The 19,076-nt window shown below is 41.5% G+C and overlaps 2 protein-coding genes across 2 annotated transcripts; both read left to right on the top strand.

Moving 5' to 3' along the window:
* Positions 1–262: 262 nt before the first annotated feature.
* Positions 263–6,179, top strand: ARMT1 (acidic residue methyltransferase 1). The gene is made up of 6 exons (XM_053465556.1): positions 263–363; positions 1,601–1,677; positions 3,407–3,512; positions 3,893–4,134; positions 4,412–4,577; positions 4,924–6,179. Exons 2-6 carry the CDS (start codon positions 1,640–1,642, stop codon positions 5,689–5,691), a joined length of 1,320 nt encoding a protein of 439 aa, XP_053321531.1. The 5' UTR covers positions 263–363; positions 1,601–1,639; the 3' UTR covers positions 5,692–6,179.
* Positions 6,180–8,138: 1,959 nt separating this feature from the next.
* NDUFA9 (NADH:ubiquinone oxidoreductase subunit A9) lies at positions 8,139–16,689 on the top strand. The gene is made up of 11 exons (XM_053461996.1): positions 8,139–8,252; positions 9,334–9,504; positions 10,284–10,381; positions 11,385–11,476; positions 11,896–12,037; positions 12,735–12,837; positions 13,097–13,164; positions 14,026–14,102; positions 14,598–14,693; positions 15,424–15,490; positions 16,401–16,689. The coding sequence occupies exons 1-11, from the start codon at positions 8,204–8,206 to the stop codon at positions 16,569–16,571; spliced, it is 1,134 nt and encodes a 377-aa protein (XP_053317971.1). The 5' UTR covers positions 8,139–8,203; the 3' UTR covers positions 16,572–16,689.
* Positions 16,690–19,076: the final 2,387 nt, after the last annotated feature.

Here is a 19,076-nt window from a genome sequence, read left to right as displayed (position 1 = left end):
CAGAGCTATGCAAACCATCACGCTCTTTGCAGTCTGAGAAGCCGAAGAAAACTCATCCTCGCTGTTCTCAATAGCAGATTCCAAAAATAAAATAACGCTAACAAATCCGCATCTAGTTCAAACTACGTTGTAAAATAACAGAGCGTAAAATTATCGTTAATAAATTAAGGACAACAGTTAATTTTGCATGCATTTTAATTTTAACTTTCGCGAGTGAATTTCTCTCCACGCTTTTTATTTTTGACAGCGAGGAAAGTGTTTCTGATGGGTGAGTGGATGTGTCTTTGGGTCAGCTGTCAGTCGCTGTGGTTTGAGAGTTCTGCTTATGTTGTTGAAGAAGTGACTCTGGCTGTGGCTTTCTGGGTGAGTAGTGAGAATTTGGGGAGGAAAAACATAAAAATCTTAGGAAATAGGTGCAAAAACCATATGTTATGAGACAGCGTCCCTTAAAGGGGAAGCGCGCTTTAAAGAAGAGAACATGTGATTTAACAGGTGGCCCTTTCTATTAGCATACGAAGTATATTCACAGCATTCTAATATTTTATAGATTTAGTGCAAAGTTCGGTCAACAAGTGCCACCAGCAGAGCACCATGATCATACCCGGGAATTCATACCACCCAAGTGTCCAGTTTTAGGATGGACAGTCCCTCAGAATGTTTGCTGGGTATCGCTGCACTGTATATGCATATATATATATTTATATATTTATATATATATATATATATATTTATATATATATATATATATATAAATTTATCCCTATTTGTTTCTCAGTATCCTTGTCATATACAGCGTATTATTTATCTTTCCAGGAGGTTACAACAGACTTGGTTTCTAACCATTATCTTCATTAAGGGCCGAGATAGGGTTAGCATCAGGAGTTGGATTCGGGGCCGTGTACTTTCCATAGGTTCCTTCCAGTAAGTGCCTATGGCCTTTAATGGATTTAATTGGGCAGCCGGAACATACACCAGCAGGCACCAGAATAGGGTGATGAGCCACCAGCAACACCGCTAGGTCTTCTCCTACGTCAGTAACCACGGCCACACGGTATTGGGGGATCAGAGACGTTGTTTAGGATCCTACCAGTCCCAAGACCAGGTCTGGATATTTTGATGGGTCTATAAGGATGAGCTCTATCGCGACTCCATTGGTGGCCACGCTGGCAAATAAATGTCAGCCGTCTTGGCTTGTAGGAGAACCAAAGGACCATCAGTGAGAAGCTCTGTTCGGATGTCGCCTTCACAGCTAGAATAAATAAATCCATTTAATAAAATGACTCTCAGTTTGAAGTATCATTAATTTAAATGATGCAAGAAGGTTTGGTTTGTTTTACCCCTAGCATATCCATCAGGTCCTTGTCCTCAATTTACCTTCAGTGCTTTTATAAAAGGCACCGTCCTCTTCCCAAGTTCTCTGTTTGTATTATTTATCTGTAAAAGAAATATTATTATATGTTTTATATTTATATGCTTGTAATCGGATTATACAGATCTGAGGATTATATTTGTCGTTAAAAATAACTCAATAAATAAATAAAAAGGGAAGTGATTCTCCTGAACAGCCCGGTTAATTCTCCATTTTCTTTTTCGGTTTCAGTAAGAAGACACGTCCCGAGCTGCCTGCTAAATCAACACGATGGATCCTCCCTGCCCGCTGTCGGCCAGATTTGAAGGGTGTGTTTTCTTACAGCGTTGGCTGAATATTCTGTTTTTCTGGCATTCGCTTCTCCTCGTATTTGTTGAAAGGCAGTTGAGGAGAGCCGTTTGTAAATGAGGCAATACCCCCTGATTTCCTGATTGACAAAGTGAAATGTTTTCTGCTACGGCGGGTCTTCACACGGAAATCCAGGGAATAAAAAAATCAATAGAAATGAGACGGTTGTATGATGCAGGAATGATTCTGACACTAATCACACACTTACGTATGTGTACACACACACAGACACTGACACTAAAATACCCAGACAGTAACGTACCCAGACACGCACTAGCATACTCAGCATACAGACACACACAGTCACACACACTTACATATCCGAGACACATGCTAACATACCCAGAGAAACAGAAACACACATTAAAACACACACAGGTACTCAGACACACACTGTCACACACACTGATACTCAGACACACACCGTTACACACACTGATACTCAGACACACACTGTTAACACACACTGATACCCAGACACACACTGTTACACACACTGATACCCAGACACAAACTGTTACACACACTGATACCCAGAAACACTCTGTTAACACACACTGATACCCAGACACAAACTGTTACACACACTGATACCCAGACACACACCGTTACACACACTGATACCCAGACACACACTGTTACACACACTGATACCCAGACACACACCGTTACACACACTGATACCCAGACACACACTGTTACACACACTGATACCCAGACACACACTGTTACACACACTGATACCCAGAAACACTCTGTTAACACACACTGATACCCAGACACACACTGTTAACACACACTGATACCCAGACACACACCGTCACACACACTGATACCAAGACACACACTGTTAACACACACTGATACCCAGACACACACCGTCACACACACTGATACTCAGACACACCGTTACACACACTGATACCAAGACACACACTGTTAACACACACTGATACAGAGACACACACCGTCACACACACTGATACCAAGACACACACTGTTAACACACATTGATACACAGACACACACCGTCACACACACTGATACCCAGACACACACTGTCACACACACCGATACTCAGACACACCGTTACACACACTGATACCCAGACACACACTGTTAACACACACTGATACCCAGACACACACCGTCACACACACTGATACTCAGACACACCGTTACACACACTGATACCAAGACACACACTGTTAACACACACTGATACACAGACACACACCGTCACACACACTGATACCAAGACACACACTGTTAACACACATTGATACACAGACACACACCGTCACACACACTGATACCCAGACACACACTGTCACACACACTGATACTCAGACACACCGTTACACACACTGATACCCAGACACACACTGTTAACACACACTGATACCCAGACACACACCGTCACACACACTGATACTCAGACACACACACCGTCACACACACTGATACTCAGACACACACCGTTACACACACTGATACCCAGACACACACTAATACCCAGCCACTCTGCAAATATGTTCTAATATTATAGTATTATTAACTATTCTCACCATTAGTGTTATTGTTTAACTAAAGAGGCTGAACCAAACAAACTTGTTTTTGTTACTCATTTTACCTTGTAACATATTTTACTGGCTTTAATTTTCACTTTCTGTGTTCTCCTTTATAAAGATCATTCGCCTACGTAACAGTCAAAGACAGACTGCCTCAAATCCTAACCAAGGTGATCGATACAGTCCATCGAAACAAACACAAGTTCTTAGAAGAATATGGAGAGGTGAGTTTCATGATCATAGAGAAGGATGGCAGGTGACTCCAGGTCCGTGGGACTGAAGATGCATTATTTCTCTATGTTATTCCCATTCTTGGATGGGGGATTCTGCAAAGTCCACCCATATGCAATTTGAATCTTCCCATGCACCCCCTTCCCCAGCTAAATGCCATGGAGAGGGGTTCAGCTTCTTACCTTGGTTGATATCTATATCTAGGTCATAAAGTCATATTAAAAAGTCTGAGCAAAGCCCTAACCACAGCCCCTAAAACAAAGCGGTCAATTAAAATGTGAAGAAGTACAATATGTCAATCACAGCATCCCCTACTAAAAGTACAAAGGTTTCCATTAACTTAATATGTGAATATGTTTTCTTCATTTTAAAGGATGGTATTGAGGCAGAAAAGAGAGTGATTGCCTTCTTTTCCAAGCTACGTAACGAGATACAGACAGACAAACCAATACTTCCCCTCGCTGACGACCAACCTGATGTGCAAATCTGGAACGACTACCTACACTACCAGAAATCATTAATGGACGACGGAGGAGAGCCCAGCTGGTTCAAGTCCCCCTGGCTGTATGTGGAATGTTACCTTTACCGGAGGATTCATGAAGGTATTGTCCTAAGGTGGGTGTCTTTACTGTGGGTGTCGTGGCACGTGCCACAAAAAGGAGGGCTTAATTCATTGAAAGGAGCATTTAGTCCGTCTGTCCTGTTTGGAACAAAAAGAGCCTCGTAGATCTGCTTTAGAGTTATGACAGCTGAGCCCTGCACCATGACTTTACTATTCCTTGAAGATGTTGAAATATAGTCTACAGAAACTATTGTTTACTTTGAGGGCAGATACCGATACCGTGTGTGTACGGCACACTTCATTTCACCAGCATATCTGTTGTTTTTTTAGCCCTCCTATTTCTGAGTTTGATGTGTTCAGGGAGGTGAAGAACGATAGCTTCTTCCAGTCCCAAGGAGCTGTCATAGCGCTCTGCACGTATCTTCAGGAACGCAAAAAGAACATCGCAAATCTCAGTGAAAACGAGTGCCGGGAAGAGTTCTCTAAACTTCTGCAGGTAAGGAGCTGTTGCTCTCCACTCATAATATATAAGACTTATTACACACCATAAAGGTAGCCTAATTTCACCAAACTTTATTTTCTCCCACCCGCTCTAGTGACAAAAGCACTACATTGGCCCTTTTAGTATTAGAGCTCCAGCCTGTTACTTTTAAATGCCCAGATTCTACCCAAAAATAAGACGATTGAGTCTTCCGTGCTTTACATGCTACGGCACTCATTTCTGGTGGGACGCTGCTGATACGTGGGATTCCACGAGGGTTTCACAAATTGTCATCTAATTTCAAAAAAATTTGCGAATGTTTGGCAAACTTTGTGAAAACCATAACTGTCTTCTCGTGTAGGTCTCTCTATGGGGTAACAAGTGTGATCTTTCCATATCTGGCGGTCAGGACAACTCCCAGAAATCCAGCATCTTAAACTCCCTGGAAGCGTTCAAGCCGAACATCCTAGTTGATAACACCGAGTCTCTCTGGGAAATCCTCTCCCGGAATAAAGGCCAGAGCAACGGTGAAGCTTCAACAAGAGTTGACGTGGTATTAGATAACGCCGGATTCGAGTTAGTTACTGACTTTGTCTTGGCGGACGTTTTGTTGTCTTTGAAGCTGGCAACTGAAATTCACTTTCACGTAAAGAGCATCCCTTGGTACGTCTCAGATACCACCAAACACGATTTTGACTGGACAATCAAGCAACTCTTAGGAGCCAACAACAGGTGGATGTCCAAGTGTGGAGCGCAATGGAAGGAAAACGTCCAAAAAGGCCGCTGGGTCTACCACGAGCACCTGTTTTGGACTTTACCGCACGAGTTTTTCCGCATGGCCCAGACTGCCCCCGATTTGTACTCCGAACTGCAGAAATCTAGCTTGGTTTTATTTAAGGGGGATCTAAACTATAGGAAATTAACCGCGGATCGTAAATGGGACCACACTGTACCTTTCTCAGAAGCCCTCACCACATTTCACCCCGCACCGCTGTGTAGCGTGAGGACCCTCAAAGCAGACGTGCAGGTGGGTCTAACGCCAGGCTTAGGCGCGAAGCTGGCAGAGTCTGAGCCGGACTGGATGGTCTCTGGGAAATACGGGGTAATCCAGTTTAGCGCTCCGGTCTGAACCGATTAGGGCACATCTGAATTTCGGCGACATACAGAATGCTTTAATTGAAAGTTTATTTTTATAGATTGTTTAACTGGGTGCCATTACATGCTTCCTCATATTCACAGCATGATAAAAAAGTGTAATTCTATGTCTGTCTGGGTGCGTGTTTCTTTATATACAAAAACAACCATTATTGAGCATGGCGGGCATTACCATTTAGAGAATGTGCTGAACCCGTCGATTCACCCACAAGGTCGATAATAAATGTTAACAGGTTCTTCGCGAACTCTAGAGACTGCTAAACAATTAATAGACAACCTCAAGAAAGAGGAGCATTGCATTATTTTTCATGTTTTTTTTAAAATGAATTAATATTAACGGGATGTTCTTCCAAGGCTATATGGCCATCCTTTACCTCTCTGGGCAATATCTGTAATAATAATAAAGTTTTTGAGGCTATTCCATGAATAAAGATAGATTTATGGTTGATTTATTGTGGACAAGTGTCTACATATGTTGAATAGTTTATAGAGTGTTTATTGTTTGTCTGAAATGTACATAGAGTACTGTGCAAAAAAGTAAAGTAAGGCCCCTTTACGAAACAGACACGTTAATCGTTTCTTTTTATCAATTTACAAAATCCAAAGTGAGTGAACAGAAAAAAAATCTAAATCAAATGGATATTCACCTTCACAGCAGCATCAGTTCTTCTGGGTACAGTCGCATACAGTATCTTAAGGAACTCGGCAGGTAGGTTCTTCCAAACATCTTGGAGAACTGACTACAGTTCGGTGGATTTGTGTAGCCCAGTTGACTCTCTTTATGTAATCCCAGACAGACTAGATGCTGTTGAGATGGGGTTCACAAAATTGTTTCTGGGACTCGTTCTTCTATACTCTGAAGATAAAGTTGTTAATGGCTTTGGCTGTATGTTTGGGGTGGTTGCCATTATGCAGAATTAATTTGGGGACAATCAGACGCCTCCCTGATGGTAGCTCATGATGGGTAAGTATCTGCCTGTACGTCTCAGCATTGAGGAGACCATTCATTCTGACCAAATCCTCAACTCCATTTGCAGAAATGCAGCCCCAAACTTGTGAGGAACCTCCACCATTCTGCAAACACTCATTCTTGTACCGCTCTCCAGCCCTTCGGCAAACAAACTGCCTTCTGCTACAGCCAAATAGTTCAGATTCTAATTCATCAGTCACCGTCTGCCATTTTTCTGCACCCCAGTTCCTGTTTTTTCGTGAATAGTTGAGCTGCTTGGCCTTGTTTCCACGTCCGCGGTGTGGCTTTTTGGCGGCAAGTCTTCCGTGAAGACCACTTCTAACCAGACTTCTCCAAACAGTAAATGGGTGTACCAGGACCCCACTATTTTCTGCCAATTCTGAGCTGATGGCCCTGCTGGACATCTTCAGATTACGAAGGGAAGTAAGCATTATGTGTCTTCACCTGCTTGGCCGGCCATTGCGTCTATGCTCCTCAGCCTTGTCTGTTTCTATCCATCATAGCACATCTGCCTGGGAGAGACAGGCGCAGTATAACTCCTTGAGTCTTGTTGCTGGGCTCAGACTTGGTGTGGGACTTCTGACATTAAACTGTTAGTGAGGTTGGATGTTCCTCACCCAGTTCTATTCCTCCTACACAGCTGTTTCTGTTTCAGTTAATGATTGTGTTTCAACCTACATATTACGTTATTTATTTATATAGCACCAGCAGATTCCGTAGCGCTTTACAATCAGTTGGTAGGATAAATTTAAAATCACAAACAATAAGAAACCGGTACAAAAGGGGAAGAGGGCTCTGTTCTCGGGAGCTTACTATCTAGTCCGTTAAGGGGGAAGTGAAACAGTAGGAGAGCAGAGAGCACAAAGCCCGGACCTCAACCCCATCGAACACCTTTGGGATGAACTGAAAAGGGAGATTGAGAGCTGGGCGTCTCGTCCAACATCAGTGCCTGACCTCACAGATACTCTACTGGATGAATGGGCAAAAATTCCCACAGAAGCTCCCCAAAATCTTGTGTAAAGCCTTCGCAGAAGAATGGAAGCTGTTATAGCTGCAAAGGGGGGACCAACTACATATTAATGTCTATGTATTTAGAATGTGATGTCATCAAAGTCCCTGTTGGTGTCATGGTCAGGTGTCCCAATACTTTTGTCCATATAGTGTCTGTGTGTGTGTGTGTATATATATATATATATATATATATATATATATATATATATATATATATATATAATTTTCTGTTCCATTTTGCAAAATCATACCATTATACTCATCCTTCTAATGATCCTTAATACTAAAACAAAGACAAAACTAAACTTTTGTCTTGAAAAAAACAAACTACTGTCTCCCTCCTCAGCCTCCTGGTGACCTTCCCTCACAGCGAGCTCTTCTATGCAAGCAGCAGTTCACTATCACAACCAGCAGAGGGCGCTCACATGCCAGAGCTCCTGTGGGGAGGAGGTTTGATCCTTCCGTTGCGCCGTAGAGTCCTTAGGATTGTGGGAGTCCGGACAAAATGGTGGTGATTACCCTCTGCCGGGCGACCGGTGCCCGAGCAATGTCACGTAAGTCACAGGGCGTTAGAAAGGCCACATAGGAGATCAGGCTTTATAAACAGGGGCAGCAGCCATGGGCACGGCGGAATACATAGGCGGCAGAGCCGGCTAAACAGTAGTATGCGGGTGATTTAAAACCCAGGGCAGAAGCTAAGCCTCTGACAGACGGTTCATGCATTTGCTTTGTGGAAGGAACGACCTCTGTGCCAATATTAATACCACAGACGCAGGCTCTGTGTTATGAATGCATTAACAGCTCTCTGGCAGTCATGGGGTTAAGCTGTATGATCAGGCATATACCTTGCATGTGTCCGTATTAATGAAATGTGTGCAGGGTATGGCTATTGCTTGGTATACCTGCCTTTTCTGCAGGTGCCAAAGCGCTAAGCAGGGGAGTCCTGCTACCAGGTAGCCTTATGGTGAAATCCAACTCCCACTATGCATAGCCAGCGTCTTCAAAGAAAAGCAATGTGTCTATATGTGACGCGCTGTCAGCGTACTACTATACCGCCGTTTTATAAAGGGGTCTATTAACTAAACTGAGAGTTTGTTCTTTCAACTCCCTGTTTTAGTAAATAAAAGTGACTCGTGTGTGTGTGATTTTAGCGCTTAAATAATTTGGTGCGTGAAAGGGGAGCCAATTAACGTATAATTATCACAAAAGCTGTCATTGATCGTTGTCAAAAAAAGTCTTTTGTAATTCATAAGAAAGAATAAAATGACAGATCTGCTACCAAAAAAAAGTGACCTTAGTGAACCACTCCCTAAATGCAGTGGCACGGGGGCGGGGATGCATATATATATATATATATATATATATATATATATATATATATATATATATATATATATATTATACACACAAGGCTGTGCATACATAATATCTCCCGCAGCAAATAGTAATAGGACCCAAGAGTCAACTCATTTTGGGCTGGAAAAGACTATTTTTTCTGGAATATGTCTCTGTATCTATAATCTTATCTCTCGTTCAGTTATTATCACTTAGTCGCTTCTCTCTGGAGCTGAAAGCATTTGTTGTGTGAAGCCATACTGTGTCATTCAAGTTCTCCCGTTTTGGTTTCTTGTCCAGGTCCTCATATTAAATCGCTTGTGACCTCCGTCCCCGTTGTTCTGCAGCAGAGGAACGTGCACCACGCTGTCATCCCGCACGGGAAAGCCGGGCGCTCCTCGGTTAGCGGGATCGTCGCCACTGTCTTTGGAGCAACAGGATTCCTGGGTCGTTATGTGGTCAACAGACTTGGTAAAGTATCCTAGTTTCAGCTAATGAATGTACCTGATTTATCCGAATATATAAAGCAAATGCTCTGAAAAGTACCCCTCGTCTTATATTCGGGGTCATCTTATAATCAGACTAAGATCCAGATCCCCCGCAGCACTGCAGGGGACACGGATCCTCCTCTCTGGCAGCCAGTGAATGTCTGTGCGATGCTCACAGACAACCTCTGCTGCTGCTATGACCTTCCGGTGCTCATTCATAGAAGTCCCGGCAGAAGTACCGGCTAGTAGCAGAGGTTGTTTGCCCCCGCTAGACACCAGGAAGTCCGGAGCACGGGGGGTAAGTCTTGGGATGCATCGGTGAGTCGGGGGGGGGGAGCAGAGTTGCATATAAGAGGTAAAAGGGATATCTGAGGGGCCAGGTGGCAAGCCGTGGGGCAGATGTGCATAACTGGGGGCAGGTTGGGAAATAGAAATAAAAACAAGAAATGCATTTTTCTCAATCATAGTTTTTATTAAATATGAAAAAAGTTTACATGAATTAATATTTACTGGTAAAACTTTTTTCCTATAGGGTCGTCTTATATTCAAGCTTTCCCCCACCCTAAATTAATATTCAAATTTTGGGGCGTCGTCTTATAATCAAGCAAATACGGTATAAGTGTGAAGAGTACATACGCGATAACAGTTGTCATTGGTGTAGGAAGAAGTAGACACACGTTCACTTATGCTGTAAAGAAATGACTGTCAGATTTTGTTTCTAATACCTCCATGAACAATAGATATTTTTTTCTAAAATCTTAGGACGCATTGGCTCTCAGGTGATCATACCCCACCGCTGCGATCAGTATGACATCATGTATCTTCGACCTATGGGTGATCTGGGACAGCTAATATTTATGGTAAGTATTTTTCCCCAGGTAGTCATTCTGCAAAAGCCGACTTATCTGCTTTTATGCAAAAGCAGCCCATGGGTTCTGGATGCAGCCATCACGTCATTAGTGGAAGGTGATACCTTTTGTGGCCCAACATAGAAGATGATTCAGAGTCACAGACGCTTTCATGACCTCGGTGGTCTCTACATCTTTGTCTATGGTGTATGACAAAAGGTATGTGGACACCTGGCCGTCACATCTATACAAGCTTGTTGGGCATCCCATTCCAAAGCCATGTGCATTGATATTGGGCAAGAAGGTCTGGCTCCAGTCGGAATTCCAATTCATCCCAAAGGTGTTCAGTAGGGTTGAGGTCAGGGCTCTGTGTGGCTACTAGTACAAACTAGTCAAACAATGTCTTTATGGCCCTTGCCTTCTCCACTGGGGCTCGGTCTCGCTGGAACAGGAAAGGGTCTTCCCCAAACTGGTGCCACAAAGTTGGAAGCAGAGCATTGTCTAAAATGTGTTTTGTATGCTGTAGCCGTAACATTGCCCTTCTCTGGAACTAGGGAACCCAAACAGCCCCAGATCATTGCCTCCACCATTATGTCCACATACTTTTGGTCATATAGAGTACATAGACAAGGTATTGCCTTCAACAAAATATACCATCTTCTTTGGCCGAACTTATTGGAAGTTCCACATTCAAGTGGAAGTGAAGTTAACATAATGTCTGTGAATCCTTTGACACTTGGAGCTCATAGTTGGCCCGCTCAGGTTAGTCCTTACTAGATGTGGGTTCTTTTAGTCCAGAACAAATCACGTTTGCTGGCTGCAGATGTTCCCGATGCAGAGAAACCAGAGCTACAAAGAAGCGATTTGAACGATTCTTCCAAGAAAGCCAGAATTTTGCTTTTTTTTTGCGGTGTGCTTGTTCCTCGGATGATGCTTTCGTGCGCATCACGGGAACTTCTTAAATCAGGATTATTTCTAAAGTGTAGCAATTCATGTTTTTCATTTTTCCTTACAGGAATGGAATGCAAGAGACAAAGATTCCATCAGGAGGGCCATCGAGAACTCAAACGTTGTCATTAACCTTGTTGGAAGAGAATGGGAAACAAAGTAGGTTTTTTTCATATCACACTTTTTCAACGCTCTCTGGATGTATTTACCGTTCCAAAAATGTATCAAGAGTTCAAGAGTGCGGTGTTATTATCCAATAGCCTGATTAGACTTATGATTAACCTGATGTTTAGAACGTCAATTCTCCTTTCTGTGAGTAGATTGAAAATAAAAGAAATTAGATTAGAAGGTCCATAGAACCGCTGCTTTGGACAGTCATTGCCTTCAAGGTTCATGCATGCCATTGTTTAAGATCCCATTAAAACTGTGCTTTATTAAAGGTGTTCTGGATGAACGGCCCTTAAATAGTTTAATGGTTTGATACTTGGGGTTGTAACATAATTGAGGGATGGATGGAGTCTGCTCGAAATATTCAATAAAATATATTTTATTACATTTGACTTTTTTTCTCTCTCAAGGAACTTCGGTTTTGATGATGTGTTTGTGAATATCCCAAAAGAAATTGCATCGCTTTCCAGACAGGCTGGCGTGGAGAAGTTAATCCATATGTCCCACCTGAATGCTGACATGAAAAGCCCCTCAAAGTATTTGAGGACAAAGGTAAGTGAGATGCCTCCTGGAGCGAGTCTAGTGCTTGCATCAACCTCTCTGTATTTAAGTGCTTACCCGCAGTGATGGGGACCCTGTTTATAGCATACATGGGGTTATCGTGTTAAACAAGTCGTTACCATTGGAGGCAGGTAAGGGTATTATAATCGTTGGCTCCTCTTCAGTGGTTTGACCAACTGCATACAACCCTCGGTTGGATTTGGGATGCCTGGACAAGGACATAGAGGTCTATTCACTGAAAGGAGAGTTGTGTTTCAGGTTCTTGGCTTCGTTATACATTATAAAGGGCCAACCACGGTAAGAATTATGCTCCAGCAAGAGCTTGGCCGGCCCTTTATAACGCATAACTAAACCGGTGAGATTTGCTCAGTCTCCTCATCCATTGAATTATACAGTATGCAGGGACAGCTCAGCTCTTCTCGTTGAGTTGAGATCGTCCTTAAATAAACTGAATAGGATTTCATTGCCAAACGTCTTATGAGGGATGGCGAAATGGCGAGGGAACTTGAGGACAATTACACCGGCAAACACCCCGCAGAAGCGAAATGCGTGTATTTCATGTGTTTCACCCTGTTCTTGATTTGCTGCGGTGTGAGTGGGACCTTGATCCTTGATTTGTTTTGTAAATTAGATAAAATAGTCAAATCACTAAAGAAAAATGCTGATTTTATTTGTGATTTCATGTCAGGCTGTTGGCGAGCAGGCGGTGAGAGATGAATTTCCAGAGGCGATTATTCTGAAACCTCCAGAGATATACGGCAGGGAAGATCGCTTCTTCAATCATTATGCAAGTAGGAACCTTAGCTGTGCTCCGGAAAATGCTGGGGTCTCTTTTTGGGGTCTATTAGACATAATCTTAATTTACTATTGAGTTATCTGTGCCTCTCGGCATAATCTAGCCTATTTTCAATGAATTAGCTTCAGTAAAGATAAACCTTTTACCCTGAATTTAAGACTTAAGCACTGGTTAAGGTTTAAACCTTTACGGCGGGAAAGCTGGCACACTAGACGGGCCTTAATGGTTCTTATCTGCGTCTCTATTTCTTGCAGACATGCGCTGGTTTGGTGGAGTGCCGCTGATTTCATTTGGGAGGAAGACCGTAAAGCAGCCCGTTTATGTAAGTATTTTATAGTGAATACTTGGCCAGGGCGAAAGCACAGACATCCATGCTTCCGTCCGAGTGCGTCTGTGTTGTAGAATCTGTCACATCCAGGTAAATCATTCAGGATAGAATGTGAAAAAAAACACATTTTATTTAATCATCTTTATAAATTATTTAATGCCAGATGTCTGACCAAAATCCCCCCCCCAGGACATTTCCAGCAGTTCTTTGGTTTAACTGCGATTCCTGGGAAAAGTTAGCCATTCAAAACTATACAATGTTTACAATATTTGAAGCCTCAAGTACATAAAAAATAGAATTTGACAAGAATATGCAATTTTTTTCAATCTTACGACACTTTTCCATGTTCCAAAAAATAATCTTCCACGTCTCCCTAACACGTAAACACCACATGTGTGCTAAACATTGCATGTTTGTTACAAATTCCCCAAAGTGCTCAGTTGTTTCAAGCTGATAAATTAATCAAAAATGTGTGATTTCCGGGGATGACTGCCCCTTAGCACAAGGTGACAGTTGTCGCCTATGAGAGGTGATCCCGTGACGGTCATAATGATCAGATCATTCTTATTGGCCAGGGGTGATTTGATCATCGCTAGCCCATTCACTGATTTATTATTTATATATATATATATATATATATATATATATATATATATATATATATATATATATATATATATACACACACACACACGTTATTTTTTTTTTTTAAGGTTTTTATCAGTAACGTTAATAAAGCAGTGTAGCACCAGCATTGAAAGAGCTAAAAAAAAAACATGTATGTTTTTACATCTGGAATATTTGAGGCGACTTGATATACTGTGTGCCTCGATTACCATGTTTCTAATCTTTCAGGTAGTTGATGTTGCCAAGGCTATAATGAGCGCCATCAAAGACCCCGACTCACAAGGAAAAACATATGCGTTGGTTGGGTGAGTTGGGTTGGGATATATATATATATGTTTTTTTTTAAGCAGTAGTTACTCAGAGATGTTATAGCGAGTTAGTTTGTGCATTCTGTTAATGGCGAAGATTTTTAAACTTGTCACCAATTGATACTTACAAAACAGAAAGAAAATATGTATCTCCGCTGTGGCAGTTTTTCTTTTTTTTTTTTTTTTATTCCATTTCCAGAATGCCATCATTTATTACCTCATGGATATCTGATACTGATGTTACTGAGATCATTTTGTAATCTATGTATATATTTTTTTGTAAAATCATACAGAAGCCCCAAAAGACACAGAATACAAATCAAATCACCTACTCCTAGTAAATGTTAGTTTTAAGCATTTTAAAGTGACAGTATCATGTCTCTGACATCTTCATCAATAAAGACTGCAAGTTAAAGTACTTTCGTTACCCATTAACCGGGAGCGCCAAAGGAGAACGTCCTTTATTGTTTGTTTCTTTGACTGTTTCTTCAGGCCTAACCGTTACCTGCTCCACGACCTGGTAGAATATATCTTTGCAGTTGCCCACAGGCCTTTTGTTCCGTATCCAATGCCTCGTCCTCTTTACCGGTAAGTCAATTCCAACTCTCCAGGAGATATAAAGCAAATAATGAACTTACCTCTAAGATTATTATTATTATTATTATTATTTGTTTTATGTAGCGCCATTAAATTCCGTAGCGCTGTACAAGTGGATCATTTCAAATAACATTTGAAGGAGAACCCTAGTTTGTCTAATGCCATCTAGTTTAACTTACTTGGGATGTAATATCGGCCGTCATGTTTCTAATTTCATCAAAAGGTGATGCATTTCAGCGTGGCATAATATACATCGGTCCCCAAACACATGTTCCTATAAGTTCTGAAAAGAGTTAACATTTTAAAAGCTACGTATTCTGGAAATAAGCAGAAACAAGTGGGCCAAAAATAACAAAATATACATTTTTAAAAAATCTGTGAGAGCTCCCTCTAGTGGCAGTTGCAGAGTTGAAGCATTGCTCGTTATTGAGAGATTATTATTATTGTTTTATAATCAGAAAATAAGGAAATATGTGGAACTGAGTATAATTTATTGCTCGGCATCGCTGTGGACCATTGGATAAAGCAGAGCAATGTAACGAGTTTACGGTGCAATACTTAAAAAGCATATCATGTTTTTTTTTTTTTTATGTATTTCCTATTCTGCATATAATTTTATATATTAGGCTTTTATTTTTTTTTTGGTCACTTTACTTTTAAACATGAATCATGGTCCTGTGTTCAGTTAACCCTTTTTATCTCTCCCGCCTTTCACATTTAGCTTAGTTGGAAGATTTTTTGAAGTAAGCCCCTTTGAGCCTTGGCTAACCAGAGATAAAATCGACCGGGTAAGTTCTTGTTACTTTCATCGTGCTCGCTCCGCCGCTGCTTCTTGGGCTCGCCTCTCCTGTTTTGATGAGTACTGTGCACCCACCGGAAAACAGGTGGTTTTCGGGACGTGATTTCAGCTTCTAACGTTTCATGAGAGTTCTATTTCACACGAGTCATTTGTGGTCGTCTTTGTGGCAGGAAGCGAAGAGTGATCTGGCCTGCGTATTGCCCGCGTCGCCGTGTTATCGCTAAGCAGTAGCAATAATAATAACCTGCGTTGCTGTGCGATACACAGGCTCCCGTAACACAACAGTGCAATCAAGCTTACCTGAAAATGTAGTCCTAGATGTAGAATGTGTTTTATTCGCAGGTGTGTGTTATATCTGCATTTTTAATTTTTTCTTAGGATTAGTAGTATAGAGTAAAAATATGACCCCCCTTTCTGATATATGGCAACTTAGGTGCAGACCGAGTGGTCAAAAGTTGCCAAGATATAGTAGGTTAACGTTCTTTACTGTAACTTTTGACTTTCATAAGCATTCATTTTCAAAATGTTATTTCTGTCTGTTATGTTGTCATATGGCAAAAGAAACCCTACATTGCATAAATGTACATTTAACCCCTTCGAGACCAGGACGTACCTGGTACTTCCTGGTCACATGTCATCAGCAGAACGGGACGTACCAGGTACGTCATTAATGATGCAGATCCAGCGTCGTTCTGAACGCTGGGATCGCGAGGGGATCCTTGGCAGCCAATCCCCCTCAGTTCCGTGCACGTGATCGCTTCTGAAGCAAATCACGTGCACGGAACTAGGAAATTTTAAATGGCTGGTCTCGAAGGGGTTAAACAAATAAAAAAAACATTTCTAAGATGGCCTTTTACATACGTTCACACCAGCTGATAATTGACTTTCTTGGTCTCCAGTTCCATACTACAGACAAGAAGTACCCAGACCTCCCTGGTTTGGAAGACCTTGGCATTGTGCCGACAGCGGTGGAGCAGAAAGCCATCGAGGTCCTGCGTAGACACCGTAGATACCGCTGGCTGGAGGCTGATCTGGAAGAAGCAAAACCGGCAACTCCTGTTAACAATTAACACACAACACAATCCAGGATGCACTTGATTATGGAAACCATGTTTTCCCTTCTAAACTGTTTGTGAAAAAGCAGATTACACCAATTGTGTACATAAATAAAAGTGTTAAATATACATACGTATGCTGTGTGCGTCTCTCATTTAGGATGTATCCGAATGTATCATGGGAATCATAAAATATCTTGGATTACCAAAGCGTTTTACAGGAAACTAGGTATGGGTAGAAGATCATGGGTCCTCCAGCAGGACAATGATGCAAAGCACACATCCAAAGACACGAGAATGGCTGAAAATAGTCATCAATGCGCCCTGATCTCAAGCCAACTGAAAACCTTTAGAAAGAGCTGGAATTTGCCATTGGGAAAAGGAAAGCTTAGCTACAAGAAACGTTTGGGGGCTCTTTTTGTTGCTACGTTTTGTACTCCCAAATATTAGGGAAGGCTGCCTTTAATGCTGTCCAGATCATATTCTATGTTTCTTTTGTGAAAGCTATATATATATATATATATATATATATATATATATATTACAGGAGCACCTTCTTCTGTTGAATGCCTTTGGACATCCTACTCTGTTTCTATTAAAATATTATAATACATGGAAGGTATATTTCTGTAGATATTGTACAAATGTATTCTAAAGTGCCAAAAATATTCACCATAACTGTGGATGAACCAGTGAATTTTATTATTATAAAAGTTTAAATTACCTCTCTAGATCAAGGGAAGATTTAATATATTTAGCAAGCAAGAGAATTCCTGTAACCCTGCTGTCATGAATTGTGTGTTCTGACAATGGGTGCTATGTAGACCCTGCCGCGCTTGAGAAGGGTCATAAGAAAGCTGCCGTTTTTCATTTATTAATTTAATAGCCTGGGGGCAACTCTGCAATTGGCTTCATTAATTCTTGGTGGCGGGTTTATGATGGGCGCTGCTCTATGTTTTGGTATTAGCCCGTTTCCCCAGCAAGAAGGGCCAGGCACGATGTGTAATTAAATGTTAGACTATGAAGAAATCTCTATTTGCATTATATAGGGCCAGCCAAGCTCTTCCTGGAGCAGAAACTTACTGGTGGAGTCAAAACCCCAACTCTCCCTTTAGTGAATAGATCTTTAGGCGGCCCTTTCATTATTTGATGTTACCTGTAAACCACAGTAAGACTTTGAATTGAGATTAACGGTGGATTTGCACTGAAATATCTATCTACATCATATAGTTCTGGGCACCCCTACAGGCGCCATAGGATGACTGAGAATGATGGGAGTTGGTAGTTCGACGCGTGCTCTGTTCCCATGAAAATGGCGTGTTACCTGTACAGCCCGTCCTGTGTGGTCTGACACTCTCCTTGTCGAGAATGTTTCCGTTCTGATGTCTTCTAGCTCCAGCCTTGTGTTTTTCTTCTCTCTCTCCGTATTGACAGAATTAAGATTATGGGAACACGCTTGGCCCTCGTTTATATGACAGTCTCAGTTTCAAAGGATTGGCTGTATCTCTGGAGATCGAACTTGCCAGTTTCCTTGCTGCCTGTGCCAAGTACATTACTAAACTCTGCAGAAGTCATCTGGCAGAATGGAACCTTCCGATCTCATGAGAGGCACAAGTTCTTATCATGAGTTCCAGTCTTGTTTCGATTCTTTCTCACTCAATGTAACTGAAACCTTTCAAGTAAGCCTATTGCTTCCATACGATGTGGATCTTTGCAAAACAAAACCCCAAATTAATATATAATTTATTAAAATGTCATATTTTTGAGTTCCCCTGAAAGCGATGTTTGTAAAAAACAATTTTACTGGTGCCGTACCACTTTCTTTGCAGAGTTTTGTAACCAAATCATTCTCTAATGCCCAAATCCTTCTCAGAAATAATAATTTAATCATGTAAAAATTTTTCTAATTCAGAATTTTTGTAGGAAATATTTAATTGCCATCGCACACAAAGCGGGCCCTGATAGTCTGTTGCCATAAATTGTATAATTTTGTGATTAATCCCTCAGAGAAAGAATAAAAGATAAAATAAATTAAAAAATAATATAAAATAACGCTAGCTACACTGGTCTCTATATATTGTGGGACGACAAAACAAACAAGACTTTAAGGGTGCCTTTTTGCCCCGTTCTGAATTTAGGCCTCCAAGTTAAACAAACAAAGCAAGAGCAGCTTGAGTAATGCACACAGGATGATCTTAGCATGTCCACCTTTCTCCAGTTTGTGGACGTCCATAGCTTGTTGGGTGGCCATCCTGCTAAAAATTGAGCTAATTGAGATATTTAATTGAGATATTTTGGGCCTTCTGCCCAAACCCCAGACCACGCACGATTTAGGGCTCCCTAGGCAATGCCCTCACAGACCTGAAGGCAAGGGGCTCGATGCTGTATGTCCTCCCAGCCGGGACACTCAGATGGTGCTGCTGCTTGTTCCTGGTTAGAAGTAGATAATACACAAGTACTTAAATATTTTATTAAACATTGGCTTCCATTGAACCCAGACTTAGAATCACACTATATAGA

Source organism: Spea bombifrons, chromosome 4, assembly GCF_027358695.1.
Source record: "Spea bombifrons isolate aSpeBom1 chromosome 4, aSpeBom1.2.pri, whole genome shotgun sequence".
Classification (NCBI taxonomy): Eukaryota; Metazoa; Chordata; class Amphibia; order Anura; family Pelobatidae; genus Spea; species Spea bombifrons.
Note: the sequence above shows the minus strand (reverse complement) of the source record. Positions and strands in the feature narration are given on the sequence as shown.

Bases quoted from the DNA above. Each gene is read 5' to 3' on its own strand.
- ARMT1 (XM_053465556.1), top strand. From the start codon at position 1,640: ATGGATCCTCCCTGCCCGCTGTCGGCCAGATTTGAAGG. The intron at 1,678-3,406 runs GTGTGTTTTCTT...TCCTTTATAAAG, and splicing joins CTGTCGGCCAGATTTGAAGG to ATCATTCGCCTACGTAACAG. The intron at 4,578-4,923 runs GTAAGGAGCTGT...CTTCTCGTGTAG, and splicing joins AGTTCTCTAAACTTCTGCAG to GTCTCTCTATGGGGTAACAA.
- NDUFA9 (XM_053461996.1), top strand. From the start codon at position 8,204: ATGGTGGTGATTACCCTCTGCCGGGCGACCGGTGCCCGAGCAATGTCA. The intron at 10,382-11,384 runs GTAAGTATTTTT...TTTTCCTTACAG, and splicing joins TGGGACAGCTAATATTTATG to GAATGGAATGCAAGAGACAA. The intron at 15,491-16,400 runs GTAAGTTCTTGT...CTTGGTCTCCAG, and splicing joins CCAGAGATAAAATCGACCGG to TTCCATACTACAGACAAGAA.